Source organism: Colossoma macropomum, unplaced genomic scaffold (assembly GCF_904425465.1).
Source record: "Colossoma macropomum unplaced genomic scaffold, Colossoma_macropomum, whole genome shotgun sequence".
NCBI classification, from domain to species: Eukaryota; Metazoa; Chordata; class Actinopteri; order Characiformes; family Serrasalmidae; genus Colossoma; species Colossoma macropomum.
In genome coordinates, this window is record NW_023494787.1 from 1,303,053 (window position 1) to 1,330,997 (window position 27,945).

Genomic DNA, 27,945 nt, shown 5'->3' on the forward strand with positions numbered 1-27,945 from the left:
TATATGACTGCCCTGTGTATCATCATGTGTAATAATGATTTTTTTTTTTTTGGTAACATGCAGATGTTGGACAGCTGTGAAATTGTCATATGCCTATTTTCTAGGCTTCATCTTGCCTTGCAGGGCTAGACATGATCTTGTAAAGAGAACACACCTCTGGGGATAACCTGCTGGATTGCGGTAAGAAGGGTTCATCCACTTCACCCCCAAATTTGTCTGATCTCTTTAGTTAGAATTCAAATTCAGTAGCTCATCTTTTCTCAAACATAGCTGCTAATTCTTCTATATCACATTTATTCTGGCTGTATTATTGTAACTGTGAACAGCAGAGGCCACATACAGTTGCTGGTAACCTGCTGTTAACTTTTATCACAGTGGTGTCTTCTAAAGATAAAGTATAATGTGCTATAAAACTGACATACTTAATGTGATCGGTTTAGAAATTTCACTCAGACTCTCCCCACAGCAATAAGTCTACTTTTAGACAAAAGTTTGCATGGTTGTCATTACGAGATCATACCTGGCCCTGCAAAAGTTGTAAGGGCCCAGGCTGTTTCACTGGTCAGCAGAGGGTGACGATGGTGAGGCGCAACAAGTTCAGGAAACTCCATTTCCCAGAAACCCTCGGGAAATGTTAAATATTTTGAGAGTTAACTTAATTCTGAGTCTGGTTCAGTGTACCAGGTTGACGAATCCTTGTGGATGGCTCTGCATACATTATATATCTTATGAGGTAAATTAATTCTGAGACATGGTTCTCGTTTGGCGCCCCCTCGTGGACAGTCCTGTGTACATTACATATTTTAAGAGTTAACTTAATTCCAGGTTATACAGGTTACACACCTGGACTTCACTTGGAATTATTTTGGACTGTTCATTTACTTAACATAGAAAGACTTGAATATAATTCTGTACGACTTAAGCATGCTAAGCCCATGACTGCTGAAACATGGCAAACTTTTGTGTTATGTATTTTGGATTTCCTCCATGTATGCATTGAACACGGACACTTCCTCCTTTATTTAATTTTGTCTGATGATGATTGTACCTGTGATCACTTTTACTTTTTATTTTTGTTCTGGCTGTGTTGCACCCTGTCCCCCTGTTGTTTATTGTCTTGTGAAACAATAAAAACTCTTGATCACAAAAGAGTTAATTTAATTCTCAGTCTGGATCAGGGTACTTGGTTAACACCCCCTTGTGGACAATCGTATGTTGTGTAAATAATTCCAGATCAAACTCAAACAGTGAAGTTTGTAAAAGGTTTTATTTTGCAGATGTGATTAAAGCAGTGAATGGAAGTGAAGTTGAGGATGAGAAGATCTGAGATGGAGCTGTAAGATGATGTAGGAGCTGATGTCAGCAGAAACACTCGTACACACTGCAGACTGATGGAGAGAGTGTGTGTGTGTGTGTGTGTGTGTGTGTGTGAGAGAGTGTGTGTGTGTGTGTGTGTGTGTGTGTGTGTGTGTTAGTTCTCGATACACTGCTGTGTGTTCAGACTCTTCATCACTGCTGTGCTGGAGCCGTGACTGATCTCACAGCTCACTGCCCTCGTCTTCCTCCACTGGTCCTCAGTGAGGGTCAGCGTGCTGCTCCAGCTGTACAGATTTCCTGCTGCAGCACGCCGGGGCTGACCACCACACCTGAGCTCCACCTGCTACCGTCCACCTTCCAGCTCAGCGTCCAGTCTGAGGGAAAGCCCTTACTGACCAAACACAGCAGTGTAGCCTTCCCCTGCCGGAGCTCCTCACTGGAGGGGGGCAGCAGAGAGAGGGAGGGCCGAGTGACACCTGGACACACCAGAGAGAGAGAGAGAGAGAGAGATGAATAACAGAGGATCACTGTCGAGCCACAACATCATATCATGGATTTCCATGAAAAGTTTGGAGTAAAAGCTTTAATTCATGCTGTCCTGCAGAATTTCAACACTGAATAGTTTTTAGTTCTGAATGTTTTAATTTTGTCCATTTTAGGTTTTAATTGTCTTTCAAATGTAGAGTTCAGTTTATCTGCTCACTGAACATTAATATCAGTGTAACTGTTGTGGAAAAATGCAGAAGTTTCTGTTCTCTGAAATAGTCATATTCGGTTCTGTCAGTCGTTCTTTCACTTCCTTTAACAGACTTTATGTTCATAAACATAAACAGAACAGTTCTGTTAGAAAAGCAGCAGCTCATTAAAACTAATTTCATTATTTAAAATAACTACTGGGATTAATAATATTTTAATAATTAAAAAATAATTAAATTAGTATCTCTAAAATAGTAACTCTTATTTTTATTTAACAGACAGTGTGTTCATAAAGAATAGAGTGAAGCAAGAATATTATTAATTACAGGAACGAGAACAATAATTAGACTGTAATAAATAACTACACTGTAATAAACACTTTTCTAAATTCAACCTTAAAAATTACGTAACGTGGCAACATTTTAACTTTTACATTGAGCAGAACTGCAAAACTATGCAAAGCAAAATTTAAGTTTAGATTGAAAGTGATATTTCACCGCAAATCAAATCAACTGCTGCCCTGTTTCACTTTTTACAGTGTAAAAACTACAAAATGAGCCATTTTATAATGTTAAAACAGTGGAAATAGTTTAATTTCCATAACAGAAAAAATGTAAATGATGAGAAATATTCAGAAAATATTTAGAGAATATATTTACAACAATATGAACATGCAAAAAGTTTCTTATTTAGAGAATATTCTAAAACAATACTCTGGCATCAAATATATCCACACTTCAATTATTTAAAACTAAATCATGATTTTTATGAATAAAATAAATTACAGAAAATTGACTAAGGGCATTCTAATAGAAATGCATTAAAGGGGCTAAACTAAAAGAATGATTTAAACATACAAGGTAATATTATTTTAAATTGTATTTTATTAAAGAAACAAATTACATTTTCATATTTTTATTATTTTTTTGATATTTCTATATTTATTTTAGGATCCTGAACTAAATTTTTTATTATAAAGTGAATAAAAATTACTTACGTCCAACAGAGAGTTTAGTTCCTCCACCGAAAACGTACCACAGTGATAGAAACTCACTGAGTGTCTGTACAAAAACCTCCTGCACTGAAACTGCACTGTTTAACTCAGAGAAACCCAAACCTTCTACAGGATCTCCATCATCTACAGCAGTTTACAGGAGCACAGATCACACTCACTACAGATGATGGTTCCAGCTCATAGTTTACTGTTCAGTTTATTATCTACATTAATTTCTGACTGTAGTGATGTTGAATCTCTTTCCTGCAGAACGCAGACCTTTTTCTGCTCTCTTGATCAGCAGGATTTCCTCAGTCGTTCAGTTCAGGAGATCAAATAATCACTCTTACAGTCTGACTCTGCACTTACGTCCAACATTCGGTCTGGGTCCTCCATCAAAAGTCCACTGCAGTGAGTTAATCTTATTAACTGACCATCTAAAAATAGCTGAGCTAAACTCTGGAGGGACGATCAAACTGATCACAGTATATCGCCGGTTCCTGGAGGAGCGACAGATTCTGAACATTTCTAAATGTTTTCCTGATGATGAGAGAAACTGTTCATTTATGGAAAATTAAGAAATTTGAAGATGAAACATTTCAAAGTGAATAAACAGTTAAAACACTTTAAAAAAGAATCAAAACACAGAAATATCAGAAATGAAAGCTCAAAGTCCCACAGTTCTCGTTCTAATGTTGATCTTTGTGCTGCAGCACTTTTGAGAAAACAGGTTTGATCCATTTTAAAGGTCAGTAAAATCTGTAGATTTCTATAATGGACTAAATGTGTGTGGATATGAAGGAGTCTCTGGGTGAGAGCAGATGAAGGACAGTAAGGTCAGTCAGTAGAAGAGAGGTTTTGCATGCTCACAGCTCCACACTCTTTAAGAGCGGTGAGTTCATCACTGGAGACTTCAGTCCTTTCAGAGCCCCTCACAGCACAATGATGACCACTCTGATCCTCCTGCTGACCACACTGGGCTTCTTTCCTCAAGGTCAGACTTTATTTATTTCTACAGTCTGGTGAAGTGCTGAGTCTGGTAACCTGCACTTTCCACACTGACAGTGTTCTCCTACAGTTTTGGAGGTTTTATTCATTCTCTTAGTTTGTGTTTGTTCTCATTCCTTCAGTGTCCCACCAAGAGGTCCAGACTCCTGAGAGAAGTTCTGTTGAAGCAGGACAGTCCGTCACCTTCAGCTGTGTTGCGAGTCGTGGGATTGATTATGACATGAGTTGGTACCAGTTGAAACCTGGAGCAGCTCCTAAACTGCTGATTTACACATCAAGTTATAGAAGTTATGGAGCTCCAGAGCGATTCAGTGGAACAAATTCTGGATACACCTTTACGATGACCATCAGTGGAGTCCGGCCGGAAGATGCAGGAGAGTATTACTGTATGGGTTACTATCATTTTAGTGGAGTGTCCACACAGTGAAAAAGAGTCGTACAAAAACCTCCCTCAGTCAGACGCAGAGAAACTGCACTGCTGCAGCTGCAGCTACTGAACCACACAGTGTTATTGTTATTTTTGATTTGCATGTTTGTTTTTAGTTTCTTTCTTTGTTTTTCTTCAGATAAAGGAAACGTCCATGTCTAATTTAAACTTCTTTATATTATCAATAACCACTTATTGTGGTTAAAATCTTACATATTTTTGCTTCAAAGTGTGTATTTAATTCAGCAGACACTCTTATCCTGAGCAACTTAGAAATTGATCATTTTACACAGGTAGGTGAAGGTGGTGTTAGGAGTCTTACCTAAAGACTCTTATTGGTAAAGCGTTTGTCCAGGTGAGGGGTCAAACTCCAGTCTACAGCATGGAAGAAAGAAGTGTTATCCACTACACTATACCAACCACTAATACTCTAATTTTGAAGTTTTTTTATAAAGCAAATTGGAAAACATTGAATGCTGACCACAGTTTTTTTTAAAGCATATTGACAATTAAGTAAAAAGAAAAAATAAATGTTAGTTAGCTGTGTGTCTAACATAATCAGATGAACCTAATATGATAACATCTGCTTTATTCTCATTTAAGTGGAGAAACTGTTTTGCCATTCTCACTCTCACATCCTTAAAGACATCAAAAATAGATTTTCAAAATTAATCATTCTCAACTTTCCGTGAATAATATAACTGCTATATATAACTGTATCTTTAGGTATGAGGCAGTTCAATTTGAAGCAGTTCCGTGAACAGAATCAGAGGTAAGTTCAACAATGAAAAGGTCCACAATGCCAGTAATTAACAATGTGTTTATTTTAGTATGATGCTCGCTCCACCATATAAGAATCATCTTTGTGCCAAGAAGCTTTCAGGTAACTCAACCCTGGTCATTACTGGTTTAATCATTTTCTGGAAGTTGATTCAGCATTAAATAACATTTGAAATATTATATATGGAATATATATAATGGAATATTTTACATAAACCGTAGGCTGACAGATGGTCTTATGTTGTTTGATTCTGCTAAAATATGTAACTTCACTGATTTCTTCTAAACTCTTAAAATAGAAATTGAACATGTTCAGTTTAAGGCCATCTAACTATGCCACTGAAATCTTAAAGAGAATATTTGAATACCTTAAAACCAAATAAAGAAAAAAAATCTAAAGCTCCAACATAAACTGCTCAGTTCAGTTAAAATTATTTTTATGAATGAAGTAGTTCTTAACATTGCTGATTCTAAAAGTTTTGAAAGGTTAAAAGTTTTGTTTTATTCTCATGCCTTTGTTTTCCTATTAAAGGCCACCCTGATGGTTCTCCCCAATTAAGAAGTCTTGTCAACTGAGCTAAAGTGTAAGCCAAGGGTGACAGTAGCAGGAGAAACTCACTGGGAGCAAAAGAACAAAACACTGAGAGGAACCAAGGCTCTAAAAGAGAACCCATCCTCCTCTGGGCTGCACCTCATAGTTCAGTTAGGATACCAGTAAACAGGTTTACAGGGAAAATTAAGCAGGCATCATACAGAGGAAAGATTCAATGGTTTTAATGTTAAAAACTCAGAAATCTGCCAAAAATGATCTGATTGTAACGTTTGAGGCATGGAGGCGGGATGCAAATGCGAGTTTTTATTGAAATGAGACTCCATAATGAAAACAAAACAAAACCAAACTACAAGCACGACAAGCTAACAAGAGACAAGGTTACATCCACAATGCAAGACGAAGACTGAACAAACACAGGGGTATAAATACACAGAGGGGAAATGAGACACACCTGGGACTAATGAGGGGCGGAGCACAGACAGGTGGAACAGATAACAAGGGGGCAGGACCAGGGAGGAGACACAGAACAACAACAAAAGCACATGGTAAAAGAAAACAAAAGGCACATGGCTACAACAGAAGTGAAGAAACAGACACTCAGAGGGACAAAGGGAGAATCCGTGACAGAACCCCCCTCCTAACGCGCAGCTCCCGAGGCGCGAAAAACAAAGGCCATCCAAAGTGGGAGCCGGTTAGGAGGAGGGACTGGGTAGGAGACAGGATAGTAGACTGGACAGGAGACGAGACTGAAGACAAAGTGGAGAGAGAACAGGAGACGGACTTAACATAGACATGGGGACAGGAACAGACATGGTAACTGGGACAGGGACAGAAAGATGGACAGGAACAGGTACAATAAGACCAAACACAGAAACAGGAACACTGATTGAGACGGGTACAGATATATACATGGTTACAGGGACAAAAACAAAACTATGGACTAGAGACTTGGGGGAATACATAGAATTAAGTTCATGCAGGCGAAGGAACTGGGTGGCAGACTGAGCAGGGAACTGGAAAGTCGGCACTGAAGCAGGACACTGGAAGGCCGTCACTGGACGCTGAAAGATTGGCATAGGAGGGGGTCGCTGGGAGGTTGGCGGCAGAGCATAATGCTGAGAGGCCGGCACCGAACCAGGACAGGAAATGAGAAAAGGAGTGGCCCAGGGTGCAGGAGCAGAAACTGTGGCATCCCAGGGTGCAGAAGCAGGAGTGGCCCAGGGAGCAGGAACTGGGACTGGTGACGCTGAGGCCATGGGCAGGTCTGGGGATGTAGAGGCTACCAGCAGGTCAGAGAACTCGGAAGCAACGTCCTCGGCAGCAGGCTGGGCCGCAGCGACGTCCTCGGAGGCAGGCGGGCCTGCTGCGACGTCCTCGGCGGCAGGCTGGGCCGCAGCGACGTCCTCGGAGGCAGGCGGGCCTGCTGCGACGTCCTCGGCGGCAGGCTGGGCCGCAGCGACGTCCTCGGAGGCAGGCGGGCCTGCTGCGACGTCCACGGAGGCAGGCTGGGACGCTGCGACGTCCACGGAGGCAGGCTGGGACGCTGCGACGTCCACGGAGGCAGGCTGGGACGCTGCGACGTCCACGGAGGCAGGCTGGGACGCTGCGACGTCCACGGAGGCAGGCTGGGACGCTGCGACGTCCACGGAGGCAGGCTGGGACGCTGCGACGTCCTCGGAGGCAGGCGGCCCTGCAGCGACGTCCTCGGAGGCAGGCAACCCTGCTGCGACGTCCTCGGAGGCAGGCAACCCTGCTGCGACGTCCTCGGAAGCAGGCGGCCCTGCTGTGACGTCCATGGCTGAGGCTGGCGGGCCTGCTGTGACGTCAATGGCTGAGGCTTTCTCCTTACTAGGGAGCAACAGCTGAAGCCGACAGAGCAGATGGTAGCTCTCCTGAAGTCTGACCTCATTTTCCTTGATAAGGTCCTGCAAACTCGCTGCTTCCCTGTGTGGTCTTGCATTCTGTAACGTTTGAGGCATGGAGGCGGGATGCAAATGCGAGTTTTTATTGAAATGAGACTCCATAATGAAAACAAAACAAAACCAAACTACAAGCACGACAAGCTAACAAGAGACAAGGTTACATCCACAATGCAAGACGAAGACTGAACAAACACAGGGGTATAAATACACAGAGGGGAAATGAGACACACCTGGGACTAATGAGGGGCGGAGCACAGACAGGTGGAACAGATAACAAGGGGGCAGGACCAGGGAGGAGACACAGAACAACAACAAAAGCACATGGTAAAAGAAAACAAAAGGCACATGGCTACAACAGAAGTGAAGAAACAGACACTCAGAGGGACAAAGGGAGAATCCGTGACACTGATATACTATTGATTGTGACTAATAGAGTTTATTGTGTGTGAAAAACATGATTACAGATTCTAGAACTGAGGAATTCATGCTGAGTTTGGTAATCTTGAAGCTGAATACAGATCATAACAGAAGTTTGAGAGGGATATGACAAACTGTTGTTTGACACTGGCCTGGATATAAATATGTAGAAAACATCTTCACTGCTTTGGGAAACTGTTAAAATGCACTGTCTCTTTGCATTTGTGTGTATTTTGCACAGTACAAGCCTTTATTGCAGTTGTTGAAGATGTTGATGGTACCACATGAATCTATGTTCAGACGTTCATTATCATTTGTCTGAAGGTTTGTACAGACCAACTTTTCGGAGTCTTCATACAGATCTGTATCAGATTATTGAAGCTATGTGAAGGACATTCCTGCTTCAAATGCTCCTCAATAATCTCTTTTTCCAATAATAAAACCAATAGTACATAAAATACTTAGAGAGATTGGTATTAGGACACCTGGAAAACAGCACAAACCCACTGCTGGACCCCCTGCAGATTGCATATGAGGCCAGACCTGTTGGCCTGATATTCAAACTGTAGGGGGTCCAACATGGAGTTCGCTATGTCTTTTAGGTGTCATAATACCTGATGCAGAGCACATAGTTTGAATATCAGGCCGGGCCTCTCATGCAATCTGCAGGGGGTCCAGCAGTGGGTTTGTGCTGTTATCCAGGTGTCCTAATACATAAGTATTTAAGTTACTAATGCTTTTATTATTGGAAAAAGATTATTGAGGTGCATTCAAAGCTGGAATGTCCTTCACATAGTTTTAATAATCTGATACAGATCTGTCTGAAGACTCTGAAAAGTTGGTCTGCATAAACCTTCAAACAAATCATAATGAAAGTCTGAACATAGATTCATGCAGTACCATCAACATCTTTCTCAACAACTGCAGTAAAGGCAGCTTGTACTGTGCAAAATACACACAAATACAAAAGACACAGTACATTTTAACAGTTTCCCAAAGCAGTGAAGATGTTTTCTACATATTTATATCCAGGCCAGTGTCAAACAACAGTTTATCATCACACCCCTCTCAAACGTCTGTTATGATCTGTATTCAGCTTCAAGATTACCAAACTCAGCATGAATTCCTCAGTTCTAGAATCTGTAATCATGTCTTTCACACACATTAAACTCTATAATTCATAATCAATAGTATATCAGAATATTTTAGGCAGATTTGAGTTTTTAACATTTAAAACCATTGCATCTTTCCTCTGTATGATGCCTGCTTAATTTTCCCTGTAAACCTGTTTACTTGTATCCAAACTGAACTATGAGGATGGGTTCTCCCTTAGAGTCCTGGTTCCTCTCAGTGTTTTGATCTTATGCTCCCAGTGAGTTTCTCCTGCTACTGTCACCCTTGGCTTACTGTTTAGCTCAGTTGACAAGACTTCTTAAGTGGGGAGAACTATTAGGGTGGCCCTTTATAGGGAAAACAAAACATTAGAATAAAACAAAACTTTTAAAACTTTTAAAACCAGCAATGTTAAGAACTGTTTCATTCAGAAAGTTCATTTTAACTGCTGGAGCTTTAGAATTAATTTAATTTGTTTTTTATTATTTATTTGGTGTTAAGGTATTCAAATATTCTTTTGAAGATTTCAGTGGCATAATTAGATGGCCATAAACTGAACACATTTAATTTCTATTTTAAGATGCTAGAAGAAATCAGTGAAGTTACATGTTTAAGCAGAATTAAACAAAATAAGATCATCTGTCAGCCTACGGTTTATATAAAATATTCCAAATGTTATATTTCCATTGTTACATAATGAAATCAACTTCCAGAAAATGATTAAACCAGTAATGACCAGGGCTGGGTTTCCCTAAAGCTTCTTGGCACAGAGATGATTCTTAAATGGTAGAGCGAGCATCACACTGAAATAAACACTTTGTTAATTACTGGCATTGTGGACCTTTTCATTGTTTACCTCTGATTCTGTTCACAGAACTGCTTTAAACTGGACTGCCTCATACCTAAACAATACATTTATACATAGCAGTTATATTTTTCACGGAAAGTTGAAAATGGTTAATTTTGAAAATCTATTTTTGATGTCTTTAAGAATGTGAAAGTAACAATGGCAAAACACTTTCTCCACTTAAATGAGAATAAAGCAGATGTTATCATATTAACTTCATCTGATTATGTTAGACACACAGCTACCTAACATTTAATTCTTCTTTTTACTTAATTGTCAATATGTTTTAAATCATTATAGTCAGCATTTGTTGCTTTAAAATTTGCTTTATGAATAAACTTCAAAATTAGAGTATTAGTGGTTGGTATAGTGTAGTGGATAACACTTCTGTCCTCCATGCTGTAGACTGGAGTTTGATCCCTCATCTTGACAAACGCTTTACCAATGAGAGTCTTTAGGCAAAACTCCTAACACCACCTTCACCTACCTGTGTAAAATGATCAAACTGTAAGTTGCTCAGGATGGGAGTGTCTGCCAAACTGCTGTAAATTTAAATAAACATTTTAAAGGAAACATATGTAAGATTTTAACCACAATAAGGGGTTACAGATAATATAAAAAAGTTTAAAATTAGACATGGACATTTCATTTATCTGAAGAAAAACAATGAAGGAAACTAAAAACAAAAACTGCAGTTCAAAAATAACAATAAGACTGTGTGGTTCAGTAGCTGCAGCTGCAGAAGTTCAGTTTCTCTGCGTCTGACTGAGGGAGGTTTTTGTACGACTCTTACACTGTGTGAACACTGGGCCACTGTAACAACCCATACAGTAATACTCTCCTGCATCTTCAGGCCGGACTCCACTGATGGTCATCGTAAAGGTGTATCCAGAGTATGTTCCACTGAATCGCTCGGGAACTCCAGAATCTCTATTACTTGTTTCATAAATCAGCAGTTTAGGAGCTGCTCCAGGTTTCAGCTGGTACCAACTTATCTGATAACCGATCCCACTACTAGCAACACAGCTGAAAGTGACGGACCGTCCTGGTTCAGCAGAACTTCTCTCAGGAGTCTGGACCTCTTGGTGGGACACTGAAGGAACGAGAACAAACACAAACTAAGAGAATGAATAAAACCTCCAAAACTGTAGGAGAACACTGTCAGTGTGGAAAGTGCAGGTCACCAGACTCAGCACTTCACCAGACTGTAGAAATAAATAAAGTCTGACCTTGAGGAAAGAAGCCCAGTGTGGTCAGCAGGAGGATCAGAGTGGTCATCATTGTGCTGTGAGGGGCTCTGAAAGGACTGAAGTCTCCAGTGATGAACTCACCGCTCTTAAAGAGTGTGGAGCTGTGAGCATGCAAAACCTCTCTTCTACTGACTGACCTTACTGTCCTTCCTCTGCTCTCACCCAGAGACTCCTTCATATCCACACACATTTAGTCCATTATAGAAATCTACAGATTTTACTGACCTTTAAAATGGATCAAACCTGTTTTCTCAAAAGTGCTGCAGCACATAGATCACCATTAGAACGAAAATTGTGGGACTTTAAGCTTTCATTTCTGATATTTCTGTGTTTTTTTGATTCTTTTTTAAAGTGTTTTAATGGTTTATTCACTGTGAAACATTTCATTTTAAATTTTTTATTTTTCTGTAAATTAACAGTTTCTCTCATCATCAGGAAAACATATAGAAATGTTCAGAATCTGTCCTTCCTCCAGTAACCGGCAATATACTGTGATCAGTTTGATCCTCCCTCCAGAGTTTAGCTCAGTCGTTTTTAGATGGTCAGGTAATGAGATTAACTCACTGCAGCGGACTTTTGATGGAGGACCCAAACTGAATTTTGGACGTAAGTGCAGAATCAGACTGTAAGAGTGATTATTTGATCTCCTGCACTGAATGACTGAGGAAACTGAGGAAATGCTGATCAAGAGAGCAGAAAAAGGTCTGCATTCTGCAGGAAAGAGATTCAACATCACTACAGTCAGAAATTAATGTAAATCATTAAGTGAACGGTAAACTGTGAGCTGGAACCATCATCTGTAGTGAGTGTGATCTGTGCTCCTGTAAACTGCTGTAGATGATGAAGATCCTGTAGAAGGTTTGGGTTTCTCTGAGTTAAACAGTGCAGTTTCAGTGCAGGAGGTTTTTGTACAGACACTCTGTAAGTGTTGGCTCTAGGGCTGGCCACCGCCAGTTGCTGGACCTTTTGAGATAGCCAGGCATGAGCAGGCCTTGCAGCAAATACTAAATCAGCTGCAGGGCCTCACTGCAACTTTATAGCAGGCTGCTCCTCCAGTGGTGGCTCCTCCAGCTCCCGCTCCCCAGGTTGCTGAGGAAGCCGCTGCATGACCTGAGCCCCACCTACCGCCACCAGAGCGTTACTCTGGGGATCCTGGAGGATGCTGGGGTTTCCTTCTTCAGTGTACCCTGGCTTTCGAGCAGCAGCCCTCCTGATTCCCCTCAGAAAGGGTTAAAGTAGCCTATATAATCTTGCTCCTTTTGGGTCAGGCCCTTGCTTGGGCCACTCCTGTATGGGAGAATCAAACTGATGTATGTGCCTCCTCAGAGCAGTTTATAGCAGCTCTCCGCCCTACTTTCCACCACCCAGTTTTTGGAGGTGAGACTAGCTCCTGCCTCCTGCGCATACATCAGGGAAAGCAGCCATTAGCCGATTATTCCGATTGTTCCACATCCTAGCTGCAGAGAGTGGTTGGAACTCAGAAGCGCTCATGGCCGTATGAGCTCTATGAGGAGGCTCAGCCCATGCAGTTAGGGCACACCCGTTTGTCCTGGCATGAGCGGGAGGCCTGAATGCGAGGGCTGATGCCTCTATTGTGGCCATGCAGGGCATCTGCGCCCTGCATGCCCTGAGTTAATGGGAAACGGCCACATCTGTCATGGGCAGGGGAGCCCCTGACGGACCCATCCATATCCCCCAGAGCCACTGGAGTGTTCCTCAATGTCGCCATCTAATGGGGGGAAGACAAGGAGGAATGCTTCCAGGCCTTTGTGGACTCAGGGGCCGCAGGGAATTTTATTGACGCTGGGCTAGCCAAAGCCCTTGGGGTGCCCCTGGTCTCATTGGACAAGCCCCTTCCTGTGTCAGCCATCGAAAGGCGGTCCCTTGAGTCAGGGGCGGTCTCCCAGCAGACTAAACTACTCTGCCTGCGCATAGGACAGCATTGTGAGAAAGTGTCCTTATACCTCATCAGTGCCCCCGATGTGCAGTTGGTGCTGGGCTTTCCTTGGCTCCAGCATCATAATCCCTGTCTGGACTGGTTGAACCATTCCATCCATTCCTGGGGTCCCCTCTGCCAGAACGCCTGCTTGCAGAACCCCAGGCCCAGTGGCACAGCTTCCCTGTCTCCCAGTCCAGAAACCCCTGACCTCTCTTGAGTTCCCCCGGAGTACTGGGACCTCCAGGAGGTCTTCAGTAAGGTAAAAGCCCAGCTCCGGCCCCTCCATCGGCCTTACGATATTGCCACTGAATTACTACCTGGCACTAGTCACCCTCAGGGCCGGCTATTTTCTCTGTCCGCCCCCGAACGTAAGGCCATGGAGGACTACATTCAAGAGTCCCTGGCCACGGGCGTCATCAGGCCATCCACCTCCCTGGCTGGGGCAGGATTATTCTTTGTGGGGCAGAAGGATGGGGGCCTATGCCCCTGCATTGACTATAGAGAGCTCAACAAGATCACAGTCAAGGACCGCTACCCTTTGCCTCTGATGTTCTCTGCATTTAAGGCACTGCAGCAGGCATCCTTCTTTACTAACTTGGACCTGCACAGTGCCTACAACCTTATTAGGGTCAGGGAGGGGGACGAATGGAAGACAGCCTTCATCACCCCATCGGGCCACTACGAATACTTAGTCATGCCCTTTGGACTGATGAATGCCCTGGCTGTCTTCCAGTGCTATATCAACGAGGTCCTGAGGAAGGGACTTGACGGCTATGTGTTTGTTTATTTAGATGACATCTTAATTTACAGCAAGAGTCTAGATGAACACATAGCCCATGTCCGTTGGGTCCTCCAGCTTCTCCTAGATAATCACCTGTTTGTGAAGCTGGAGAAGTCATTGTTCCATGTTCAGACGGTTGCCTTCCTTGGGTTTGTTTTGTCTCAGAATCTCCTGAGCATGGACCCTGTCAAGGTCCAGGCCGTGGCTCAATGGCCCCGACCTATATCACTTCGCCTGGCCCAGCACTTCGTGGGCTTCGCTAACTTCTTCCGGAGGTTCATGAAGAATTTCAGCTTTATAGCTGCACCCCTGACCGCCCTCACAAGGAAGACCTCTGGGCAGTTTCAGAGAACTCCAGAAGCCCAGGAAGCCTTTGAGAAGATCAAGTGGTGTTTAACCTCGGCCCCAGTGCTGCGGCTCCCCGATCCAGAGCTCCCCTTTGTGGTAGAGGTGGATACCAAGCCAGGTGGGCATTGTTCTTTGCCAGGTTTGACTTTGTATTATCATACAGGCCTGGGTCGAAGAACTCCAAGCCTGATGCTCTCTCCCACCAGTGGGAGCCCTCCCCTTGAGAGCAACCACCCATGACCATAGTCCCGGCTAGCCGCACTGTTGCTCCCATTCAATGAGGGGTGGAAGACGTGGTGCAGCAGGCTCTAAGAAATGAGCCGGATCCGGGAGGGGGGCCCCCACAATAGATTGTATGTCCCTGCAGTGGTCAGGGACAAGGTGTTGCAGTGGGGGCACTCCTCCCCATTTACAGCACACATTGGAGTTCCTGCATTGGTGGTTCTGATGGTCACGCATGGACCAGGATGTGCGAGCCTACACAGCAGCCTGCAGGGTGTGCGCCTGCAACAAGGAGCCCAGAACCAAACCGCCTGGTCTCCTCCATCCGTTACCCATCCCCTCTCACCCATGGTCCCACATCTCCCTGGATTTCATCACAGGGCAACACTGTTTTTGGTCATCGTGGACCATTATTCTAAGGCTAGCAAATCCATTGCTTTGTCTAAGCTCCCGTAAGCCAGGGAGGTGGCCACGCTCTTTCTTGAGCACGTGGTTCGGGCATATGGGTTTCCCAGGGATGTGGTATCGGACAGAGGACCTCAGTTCACCAGCCAGTACTGGAAGCATTTTGCAAGTTGCTGGGGGCCGGAGCCAGCCTCTCTTCTGGGTTTCACCCCCAGTTCCATAGGCCAGACAGAAAGGGTGAACCAAGACTTGGAGCATACACTCCGTTGCCTAGCCTCCACTAACCCTTCCTCCTGGTCAGAACACCTAATGTGGGCGGAATATGCCCATAACACCTTATGGCACTCGTCCCTGGGTATGTCCCCATTTGAGTGCCTTTATGGGTATGCTCCGCCCACATTCGCCGAACAAGAGAGGGATGTTGGGGTTCCGGCAGCTGGGCGTCTCATAGGCCGCTGTCGTCAAGGTTGGCAGCGGGCACGAAGGGCCCTTCGGGCTGCCACCATGGCTCACAAGTGAACCGCAGGGCAGAGAGTATGGCTCTCAGCCAAGGACTTGCCTCTCCGAGTGGAGTTTCGGAAGTTAGCACCCTGGTGCATCGGCCCATTTAAGGTGGTCCGTAAGGTGAATCCAGTCTCTTACCAAGTGGCACTTCGCCCAACACTCTGCATCAACCCCACCTTCCATGTTTCCCACCTCAAGCCGGTCTTATGCAGCCTTGACCAGCCCCCACCACCAGCACCCAGTATTTGGCGGACTGGGAAGGCTACGACCCTGAGGAACGCTCATGGGTCCCGGCTCACCATATTTTGGACCCTGAGCTTATCCGGGCCTTCAGACGGGATCGTGCCGCTGGGTTGGGAACGTCGGGTGCTGTACCTCGGGAGGGGGGTCCTGTAAGGGTTGGCTCCAGGGCTAGGCCACGCCAGCCACCAGGGGGAGTCAACAACCCAATCCAGCCAAATGAGCCACACCTGCTCAGGGGGCTTTATAAGGGCTGGGAAGAAGACACACTTTGCTGTGTCTTTGTTCCCAGTTGCTGGAGCTTTGAGATAGCTAGTAAAAGGTAGAGGGCTAAGCCTCGCGGCTTCCCCTCATTGCTTCCTTACTCTCGAGTTTCTAAAGTAGAGAAAGAAATAAACGTAAAACAAGAGAAGGAACAAGTTAGTTCCTTCCCCCTCTTCGTTCTCTTTTGGGCATCCTCTACTGTTGGGAAAGTAGTTTATTTTAGTTAGCCTTTCCTCAGTGTTTGAGAGGGCCAGTCTTTCCCCTGGCGCCTTTTGTTCTTTTCCCACCTAAGCTTTAGTAGGTGGGTTTTCTTACTGACATTTGTTTTCTACCCATTTTTGGGCATTCCCTTTTAAGGCAAACCCTTCCTGCACTATGTGATGCGGCCTCTATAGTGCAGTGGTAGTGCGCCGGTTTATCAATGTGGTGGTGTGGGTTCGAGCCCCGGTATCTGTGGTTTATTAGTTCAATCACACCTTCCAATCACACATAAGTTTAGTGTTTGGGTCCTGCCTTCTAAAATCCTGTGGTGGCTCACCCTTTTGACCTCTAAAATACCACCCAGACGGCCTGAGTTCAAATCCCACCTCTGGAAAGACACTTCATTACACAGTGAGTTTCTATTATTGTGGTACATTTTCAGTGGAAAAACTAAACTCTCTATTGGACGTGAGTCATTTTTTTTATTCTTAGTATAATATTTTTAAAATTAGAAGGACATTATAGGGAATTACAATATATTAGGTATAATTTAAATTATTTATTTATTTGAAGTATTTTAACTGTACATTTTATAAAATTACTTTTTCTTAGTGCCGTTTAGTCAGTATATTATGGGTTTTCATTTTCTGTCAATGCAGTTTAAAAAAATCATTTTTAATGAAATTGTTAATTTAGTGTTTCATGATGAAATAATTCTTCACTTTTTAAAGATGTATTTCTACAGACATATAGACTTACACCCATTGAACTCCACATTACATGGAATTTTTTTGCTATATAAACATTAATTCTTTTTTAAATAAAAGCATAATATAAATAGTATATTGTAGAAAAATATTTAATCACAAAACTAACTAGATAAATGTTAAAATTCAAACATTACACATTAGTTTCTGTTGTGTTGTTTAGAAATAAAATTGGAAATGATTAAATTTGTTGATTTACTTAGATCTGTTTTATAATGGAAATTAAAACAGGAGAAATTAAAGGTGAATTTCAGGCTAAAAGTAATGTTTAGAATGTATAAAAATCTGTAAATAATGAATTATGTATTTTTATTCTGTCCCATACAATTTTTTTGCACCTAGAATTCAAATATTTGAAAAATGTTTTTAATCTCTACTGATTGTTTTAAATATTTTGTTTAAAAAGATCTTTTGTTGTTTACTTATTATTTAATTATTAGAGTCTGTAGGTTGTTAGTTCTGATGAGCTGCTGTGTTCTGTTCTGCTTTATGAACATAAAATCTGTTACAGGAAGTGAAAGAACGACTGACAGAACCGAATACGACTATTTCAGAGAACAGAAACTTCTGCAGCTTCATCTCTCTCTCTCTCTCTCTCTCTCTCTCTCTCTCTGATGTGTCCAGGTGCCACTCGGCCCTCCCTCTCTCTGCTGCCCCCGTCTAGTGAGGAGCTCCGGCAGGGGAAGGCTACACTGCTGTGTTTGGTCAGTAAGGGCTTTCCCTCAGACTGGACACTGAGCTGGAAGGTGGACGGTAGCAGGTTGAGCTCAGGTGTGGTGACCCTCACTCAGGACCAGAGGAGGAAGACGAGGGCAGTGAGCTGTGAGGTCAGTCACGGCTCCAGCACAGCAGTGATGAAGAGTCTGAACACACAGCAGTGTATCGAGAACACACACACACACACACACACACACACACACACACACACACACTCCATCAGTCTGCAGTGTGTACGAGTGTTTCTGCTGACATCAGCTCCTACATCATCTTACAGCTCCATCTCAGATCTTCATTCATCCTCAACTTCACTTCCATTCACTGCTTTAATCGTGTCTGCAAAATAAAACCTTTTACAAACTTCACTGTTTGAGTTTGATCTGGAATTATTTACACAACATAAACAGGACTGTCCACAAGGGGGCGTTAACCAGGTACACTGACCGAAACTAAGAATTAAATTGACACTTAAGGTATATAACGTACACAGGACTGTCCACAGTGGGTACATCAAACAAGTACCCTGATCCAGACTCAGAATTAAATGAACACTTTTGTGATCAAGAATTTTTTATTGTTTCACAAGACAATAAACAACAAAAGGAAAGGGAGCAACGGAGCCAAAACAAAAATAAGGAGCCAAAGTGATCACAGGTACAATCATCATCAGACAAAATTAAATAAAGGAGGAAGTGTCTGTGTTCAATGCATACATGGAGGAAATCCAAAATATGTAACACAAAAGTTTGCCACGTTTCAACAGTCACGGGCTTAGCATGGTTAAGTTCTACAGCAGTACATTCAAGTTTTGCTATGTTAAGTAAATTAACAGCCCAAGTGAAGTCCAGGTGTGATCCAGTTTTGTAGGATTGTCTTTTATAAACTACAATTAAGTTAACTCAAGATATATAATGATTTGAAATTAAGATGAAAGCTACTCTTTATGGGATGGCAGGGATCCCGCCCAAGTGCAGAGAGGAAAACCTGTGAGAAAGGGTCTTAAATTAATATAATATGGTGACAGAGTGTGAATTAAGTGATTGTGCATGTTGGGGTTAAGCTGGCTGAGAGCCAGACTTGAACCACCAATGTACTGATTGGTAGTCCAAGGGGTTACTGCTGCACCACCGGGAAGCACAGGCAAAAGTGAGTAAAGCACCTCAACGAATGGGAATAAAAAAAACGGCAGGAAAGGGCAAACAAAACGGACACTGAAAGCAGCTCAAACAAATGCTGAGTTAGAAAAAGTGAAATAAAAGATGATCAGAAAACAAAAGACACTTCCTCTGCGATTCTGAGAGGAAGATCAGCTTTATGTTTCACCCGTTTGCTCTTTGTGGAACAAATACTTTTTGTATGGTTTGGAGCTGTTTCTTGCTGAAGCCTTTTTGGTGTTTAAATAGTTTTGGGGCAATTTATTCTTTTTTGCCTTCTTTTTTTCTTTCTGCTGTTTTGGGGCAATTTCCCTTTTTTCCAGCTTTTTTTCTTTTCTTTTTGTATAAATACTCACCTGGGCTAAGTACCGTACCGGTCACCCTTTTACAAAAGTACGACAAAGTGCTGCTGTTTGCCACGGCCTTAAGTAGAGGAGTCCACAGGTGTGCCAGGTTGGGCCCAATCAGCCCAAGGGATGCTGGGAATTGGAGGTCCCTGAACTTGTGGTGCCTTGCCGCCATCGCCCTCTGCTGGTGGCCGGTGGAACAGACTGGGCCCTTAAGTCTTGATCTCGTAACGACAACCATGCACAATTTTGGGCTAAATGTAGATGTATTGCGGTGGGAAGAGTCTGAGTAAAATTTAAAAACCAAATCACATTAAGTATGTCTATCTTATAGCAGTTAACAGCAGGTTACCAGCAACTTTATGTGGCCTCTACTGTTCACAGTTACAATAATACAGCCAGAATAAATGTGATATAGAAGAATTAACAGCTATGTTTGGGAAAAGATGAGCTACTAGAATTGAATTCTAACTAAACAGATTAGTGGAATTTGGGGGTGAAGTGGATGAACTCTTGTTACCGCTATCCAGCAGGTTGTCCCCAGAGGTGTGTTCTCTTTACAAGATCATGTCTAGCCCTGCAAGGCAAGATGAAGCCTAGAAAATAGGCCTATGACAATTTCACTAATGCACATGATACACAGGACAGCCAGATGAGGCTCTGGTCTGGTCTGGTCCTTAGATAATTTTCAGTATCTGTGGAGCAGGATTTAAGGATGTTCTTAAGAGGTGTCTTTGCAGTAAAATGAAAGTGGTTGAGGTGGCCCAACAGAGAAGGAGTTCAAGAGGGAGACATTTGATGGTGTCAGGTGTTCAGGGAGAAATGTAGCGTCCAAAGTGGTGGAACATCCAGGGGAAGGGAGGGACAAAGTGCGACAGGAGGTTGGAGGTGAAGAGGAGCACTTCAAGGAAATGATGCAAATGTTGTGGTCAAGGGTAGAGATAAAATATTAGTTTGGAAGGGTGGATGACAGTCTGATAAAGAAACAGAGCACTTATAGAAAAAATGTGTGGATATTAATTTTATTAGAATGTAATTCTTGATGTTCTACAGCTTCCCCAGTCATTTTAGAATCTTCTACAGCTCGAATCATTACTGAGGACACATCTAGTATTTCTGCATTTTTATTTACAGCTTCCCACTAATTAGTTGACATCTGTGAAGATGTTATTGTACAATCATAATAGAATATTTTAATGCAGGTATTTTCAACAAATTAAAGCACTGATTTAAAACTGATGAATGATGGTTTAAACAGTTAAAACTTGTTTATTGTATATTTGTTGGAAAGTTGATAGTAGAGACTGTCTGCATGTGAATGAGCTCACAAACTGTCTGAGTAAATAAAAGTCAAACTGCTGTCAGATGAACAATTACTGAAAATGTATTAAAATTAGTTTATTAAAGTCGTGCTGAAGTTACAGAAGCTCCACAGTGCTGCTCTGATCTTCATCAGCCGTTCTGCTCATGCAAATCTGAGTTTCACATCTCAAACACACCCAAACCCCCTGAGACTGAGACAGCTGTGAGAGTTTGGGGGGATTTCCATCACTGGTTATCAACCAATGAAGAAGGAATCATTATTGATCCTGGAGTGACTTTCTCCAAACACAACTCATGAGATTGTTACAGCTTCACAAATAATGATAAACAGTTCAGAACAGCTTCATGTGGTTCCATCACCTCCTCTGTTTCTGCTACTGTAATAAAGGAAACTCTCACTGTGTAAAACAAGATCTCAATGTTCATAAAACACAAATAAACAAGAACCTCAATGAACATCACCAGAAGAACAAGATGTGGTTCTTCACTCTACGCATTCTTCTTTCCAGCTCTCTGAAACGTGCTTGTGCTTGTGTCTTTACAGCATCTTCCTAACTCAGTTGAGAAGTGAGGAGAACAATCAGAGCAGCCAGGATCTTTTAAATCCTTACAAAGTTTCAGCTTACAGGGTCAAATTTCTGTCCCACAGCAGATCTCACTGTAATTAACTAGCACCCGAACCTCCAGGCAGTGCTTCTGAGAATGGTCCGGTTTAGTGGACTGCACCTGCTTTCAGATCCTCCATGAAAGTTGAGAGTAAAAGACAAAAACTTCTGGTCCATTGTTCCATTGATCTGCTGGAACATGATGCTGGTTCAGTGTTTAAGCTCAGCTCCTGGTTGGCTCACTAGTTTACATTTTAAGACCGTGAGAGAGTCGCTGTTCGGACAGTAAATTCGTTCCACCAACTGGGCTCCAGGACAGAGAAGAGTCCTGACACTCATCTTCTATGCTTCCTGAAGGATGGTGGTGAGCAGTACTTGAAGCTTTAATTGTTCAAGGTACAGATTGAGTTTTGACCATTTCATCAGCTAGGGGGCTGGTCTATTTATGGCTTTGTAGGATTTTAAATCTGATGTCTGATATATACACTCAGTGACTATATATGATATATACAGGAATGGGGGAGTAGCTAACTACAAATGTTTGTAGCTAGTAGCTGTAGCCACTACAGTTTTATGAAATGTAACAAAAGCTGTATCGCCTACAAGTTTTTATATAGCTATAGCGATAAGTTTTACGACAATTTCACTACAGGCTTCAGACAATCCGCGCAAAATCTGAACCATAGAATGCGGTCGGTAATTGGGCTGGTGGCAACTGTGCAGTAATGACTGACCCGCGGACAGTTCGAGCAAACGGTCACGCATGGATCAACGCTTACTAGTAGGCTTAGCTCAGGGGACATAAGCCAAATGTTAAGAAGAGCCATTTTGTCCTTGCAACAAAAATGAAACCACCTTGGGAGCCACAACATTTTATGTCTGTTTTACCATCATGACTGTAAATATGTCTCAGTATGTGCTGATGTAAAATGCAGACTTACTTTGCTCTGCTTGAACCTTTAGCTCAGCTATAGCTGCTTTTCTCACATCTCAGTCAGGAAACCTTTCTGTGAAAGTAGAGTTCCTTGTAAAATGTCTCTCAACGTTCAGCTTTTTACGAGGCTGAAGTCGCTTCTCATTCACCAGCTTCTTGTTCAAATTGTCCCGTTCCACCTTAAATGGTGCCTGAGCTGCCAGAATGTACTGCGAAAGAGAAGCGACTTCACAACTTAATGTTTTACAGTTTCTCATTGTAGATTAAATGTATCAGGAAACCAGCTGGAGTGATTATAAACACAAATAAGTCAATTTGTCTCCAAATTATCGATGTTCGTCTTAAATCTTTCTCTTTGCCCTTTCCGTAGCTACGAGCTGGGTGAAGTTGTTTGCGTCGCTGTGTGACCGGCAGTCTGAGCTGATCTTCAGGGTTAAAGGGTGAATTAGCAGTTCTACATCAACTCCAGCATTTAAGAACATTTATTGTTACAAGTGTGTGTTATAATGATCAGCAGAGCTTTATTTTACAGTAGAGGAGGATTATGTTATTTTACTTAAAAATGTGCCGCTGTGGAGCTGCAAAAGGGCAGTTAAAGAGCCAACCCCTGGCTTAGCTAAAGCGGAAAAACATTTTTGTTATAGACTATTACTAACAGTACTGTGCAGAGTCAGGGTCACTGATGAGGATTTTGAAGCTAAAGTGTTGCTGAAGTTTTACCCAATTATCTCCCCAATTTAGTCGTCTCCAATTCCACCCGCTAGTTAGGACTCCCCCAATCACACAATACCATCAACGCTAGGAGGGTGAAGGCTAGCACAGGCTTCCTCCGAGACCTGTGAAGCCAACCACCGCTTCTTTTCGAACTGCCGCTCACGCAACGTCATTGGACAGCCGAACGTGCTCGGAGGAAAGCGCCAACCGCCAGATCTGTTATGTCAGCTAACAGACGCCTGCGCTGACTAGCATCGCATTGAGTGATGGGGGTAGAGGGAGGGGCCATCCTACCCACCCAGAGAGAGCGAGGCCAATTGTGCTCTCTTGGACTCCCGGCTATGGACGGCTGTAGCATCACCAGAGATCGAACTCGCGATCTCCTGATGATAGGGCCAACGCTTAGACGGTTGCGCCACTCAGGAGCCGTTGCTGAAGTTTAATAAAGGACTCTGAATGTCATTTCTGTACAGATCTTGCTGAAATATTCAAATTGGAGAAAAATTATTTGGTTTCGGTTATTTTTGCTGATTTTTGTTAGGAAAACCTGGAATGATTGACTTTGCCTTTACTTAGTCTAAATTTTTGTTGGTTATCACATCTTTGGTTGTGTAAGTTTGATTGTACACCTAAACTCACTTTTTGGTGATCTTTTTGTATATTTGCAGCTTTTCAATCATATGTTTCTTTCTGGCTCATGATTAAATGCAGTGTCTTGTTCACACTATCAGTTGGGCTTGTTTGGTGTGTCAGGTGGAGATTCACAAACATTCTGACAATCATGCTTTGAAAGTAGCTAAAAAGTAGCCATTATTTTTTCTGAAAAATTAGCTAAATTGTAGCAGTTACAAATTTCGGGAAAGTAGCTACAAAGTAGCTAACTACTAATTTTTCAGTAGCTATCCCAACTCTGGATATATATGATGTACAAACTCATTAACTGTATATATTATACATTCAATATACACACTCATGGGTTGGAACATTCAGACACTGTTGCTCTCATTGAACATCAGTAATGAAAATGAGATTGTGTTCACTGTATTTTTAATGTTCACCCTGCTTTCATGTGAATTAATATTCAAGTCAGTGTTGAATTACTGAAAGTAATAAATACTCTCTGATGAAGCAAACTGTGCCTGCTCATAGCTATAACTCAATAACTGCTTTATAAATGGAAAGAAATCTTAGCATCAAAAAACCAAACACAACAAATGTGATTAGTTATTTTAACCTTTTGACAGTTCTTTATATTTAAAATATACCTTCTTGTTTTTCAACCAAATTGCATTATGGATCTTTTCATGGGCCTTACCTTTGGTGCAATTCAGGGAACTGCTTTGAATTAGTTTACCTTTTACCTGAAAGACACAATATTTTCTGTTAAGATAGAACATTTCACTCTTTGTTCATCTCCAGTACACATTACATATGGGGTACCTCAAGGTTCCATCTTAGGCCCTATTTATTTTCTATATACATACCTGCTCTTAGTGCAATTTTTAAAGAAACATATTATTTCTAAAGTTTCTATGCAGATAACAATTCTATCTTTCACTGAATCCCAAAAATGATTACATTTAAAAATTCAATTTTAATTTCCTGAAAGATGTCTATTTAAAAAAAATAAAAAAAAAATGTTATGAGACTTCAGTGAGAATGAGGCAGATTATGCTGAATACATAGCTAATGATGATTGTTTTTTATATTCAAATAATTGTTAATATGCTTTAAAAAATTGCATTGTTATTTTAAAATTGCTATGTAAAAATTACTCAAATACTTTCAAAAGTGAATATTGAAGATTAAAAAATTTAAACAAGTTTTTTGTAGTTAAAGCAAAACAATGAAGACAAATAAAAACAGAACTGCGATTGAATAATAACTATAATATTAGTAACACTGTGTGGTTCAGTAGCTGCAGCTGCAGCAGTGCAGTTTCTCTGCGTCTGACTGAGGGAGGTTTTTGTACGACTCTTTTTCACTGTGTGGACACACTACTGTAAGCACCCATACAGTAATACTCTCCTGCATCTTCAGGCCGGACTCCACTGATGGTCATCGTAAAGGTGTATCCAGAATTTGTTCCACTGAATCGCTCTGGAACTCCAGAAACTCTATTACTTGATGTGTAAATCAGCATTTTAGGAGCTGCTCCAGGTTTCAACTGGTACCAACTGATGTCATAACCGATCCCACTACTTGCAACACAGCTGAAAGTGACGGACTGTCCTGGTTCAACAGAACTTCTCTCAGGAGTCTGGACCTCTTGGTGGGACACTGAAGGAACGAGAACAAACACAAACTAAGAGAATGAATAAAACCTCCAAAACTGTAGGAGAACACTGTCAGTGTGGAAAGTGCAGGTTACCAGACTCAGCACTTCACCAGACTGTAGAATGAAATAAAGTCTGACCTTGAGGAAAGAAGCCCAGTGTGGTCAGCAGGAGGATCAGAGTGGTCATCATTGTGCTGTGAGGGGCTCTGAAAGGACTGAAGTCTCCAGTGATGAACTCACCGCTCTTAAAGAGTGTGGAGCTGTGAGCATGCAAAACCTCTCTTCTACTGACTGACCTTACTGTCCTTCCTCTGCTCTCACCCAGAGACTCCTTCATATCCACACACATTTAGTCCATTATAGAAACCTACAGATTTTACTGACCTTTAAAATGGATCAAACCTGTTTTCTCAAAAGTGCTGCAGCACAAAGATCAACATTAGAACGAGAACTGTGGGACTTTGAGCTTTCATTTCTGATATTTCTGTGTTTTGATTCTTTTTTAAAGTGTTTTAACTGTTTATTCACTTTGAAATGTTTCATCTTCAAATTTCTTAATTTTCCATAAATGAACAGTTTCTCTCATCATCAGGAAGACATTTAGAAATGTTCAGAATCTGTTGTTCCTCCAGGAACCGGCGATATACTGTGATCAGTTTGTCCCTCCAGAGTTTAGCTCAGCTGTTTTTAGATGGTCAGTTAATAAGATTAACTCACTGCAGTGGACTTTTGATGGAGGACCCAAACCGAATGTTGGACGTAAGTGCAGAGTCAGACTGTAAGAGCGATTATTTGATCTCCTGAACTGAACGACTGAGGAAATCCTGCTGATCAAGAGAGCAGAAAAAGGTCTGCGTTCTGCAGGAAAGAGATTCAACATCACTACAGTCAGAAATTAATGTAGATAATAAACTGAACAGTAAACTATGAGCTGGAACCATCATCTGTAGTGAGTGTGATCTGTGCTCCTGTAAACTGCTGTAGATGATGGAGATCCTGTAGAAGGTTTGGGTTTCTCTGAGTTAAACAGTGCAGTTTCAGTGCAGGAGGTTTTTGTACAGACACTCAGTGAGTTTCTATCACTGTGGAGGATTTTCGGTGGAGGAACTAAACTCTCTGTTGGACGTGAGTCAATTTTTATTCACTTCATAATATAGAATTTAGTTCAGGATATAAATATATAAATATCGATACAAATATTCAAATATGAAAATGTATTTTAGCTTCTTTAATAAAATACAATTTAAAATAATATTACCTTGTATGTTTAAATCATTCTTTCAGTTTATCCACATAATGAAAATGTGGAAATATTGAATGGCAGAGTATAGTTTTAGAATATTCACTAAATAAGTGACTTTTTGCTTGTTTATATTGTTGTAAATATATTCTCTAAATATTTTCTGAATATTTTTCATAATTTAAATTTCTTCTGTTATTGAAATTCAACTATTTCTACTGTTTTAATATTATTAAATGGCTCATTTAGTTAGTTTTTACACTGTAAAAAGTGAAACATGGCAGCAGTTCATTTGATGTGTTTAAGATTTGATTTGTGGTAAAATCACTTTTAATCAAATTTTGCTTTGAACAGTTTTGCAGTTTTACAAAATGTATTTTTTGTAAAAACACAGTTAAACTGTTCCCACATTAAGTCATTTTTAGATTGAATTTAGAAAAGTGTTTATTACAGTGTAGTTATTTATTACAGAATGTAATTATTGTACTTGTTACTGTAATTAATGATATTTTTGCTTCACGCTGTTCTTTATAAACACACTGTCTGTTGAACAGACTCAATTATTTTTTAGTTAATACAGTATTATTAGTCCCAGCAGTTATTGTAAAGTGAAATTAGTTTTAATGAGCTGCTGCTTTTCTAACCGAACTGTTCTGATTATGAACATAAAGTCTGTTAAGGGAAGTGAAAGTTCTTCAGAACGACTAACAGAACCGAATATGACCATTTCAGAGAACAGAAACTTCTGCATTTTTCCACAACAGTTACACTGATATTAATGTTCAGTGAGCAGATAAACTGAACTCTTTATTTAAAAGACAATTAAAACCTAAAATGGACAAAATTAAAACATTCAGAACTAAAAACTATTTGGAGCTCAGTGTTGAAATTCTGCAGGACAGCATGAATTAAAGCTTTTACTCCAAACTTTTCATGGAAACCAAAGATGTGACTTGCTGGACGGTGAAATTCTGTTATTCACCTCTCTCTCTCTCTCTCTCTCTCTCTCTCTCTCTCTGGTGTGTCCAGGTGTCACTCGGCCCTCCCTCTCTCTGCTGCCCCCCTCCAGTGAGGAGCTCCGGCAGGGGAAGGCTACACTGCTGTGTTTGGTCAGTAAGGGCTTTCCCTCAGACTGGACGCTGAGCTGGAAGGTGGACGGTAGCAGGTGGAGCTCAGGTGTGGTGGTCAGCCCCGGCGTGCTGCAGCAGGGAAACGGCCTGTACAGCTGGAGCAGCACGCTGACCCTGACTGAGGACCAGTGGAGGAAGACGAGGGCAGTGAGCTGTGAGGTCAGTCACGGCTCCAGCACAGCAGTGAAGAAGAGTCTGAACACACAGCAGTGTATCGAGAACTAACACACACACACACACACACACACACCCACCATCAGTCTGCAGTGTGTACGAGTGTTTCTGCTGACAGCAGCTCCTACATCATCTTACAGCTCCATCTCAGACCTTCTCATCCTCAACTCCACTTCCATTCACTGCTTTAATCACATCTGCAAAATAAAACCTTTTACAAACTTCACTGTTTCAGTTTGATCTGGAATTATTTACACAGCATACACAGGACTGTCCACAAGGGGGCGTTAACTACACTGACCCTGACTAAGAATTAAATTAACTCTTAAGGTAT

At 41.8% G+C, this 27,945-nt stretch overlaps 1 protein-coding gene and 1 pseudogene across 1 annotated transcript; one reads left to right on the forward strand and one right to left on the reverse strand.

Annotated features, from left to right (window-relative positions):
- Positions 1-1,254: 1,254 nt before the first annotated feature.
- Positions 1,255-25,451, reverse strand: LOC118805166 (annotated as a pseudogene).
- Positions 3,689-27,758, forward strand: LOC118805167 (immunoglobulin kappa light chain-like). Its single transcript, XM_036565782.1, has 4 exons — positions 3,689-4,001; positions 4,138-4,438; positions 26,158-26,192; positions 27,337-27,758. Exons 1-4 carry the CDS (start codon positions 3,950-3,952, stop codon positions 27,660-27,662), a joined length of 714 nt encoding a protein of 237 aa, XP_036421675.1. The 5' UTR covers positions 3,689-3,949; the 3' UTR covers positions 27,663-27,758.
- The last annotated feature ends 187 nt before the right edge of the window (positions 27,759-27,945 follow it).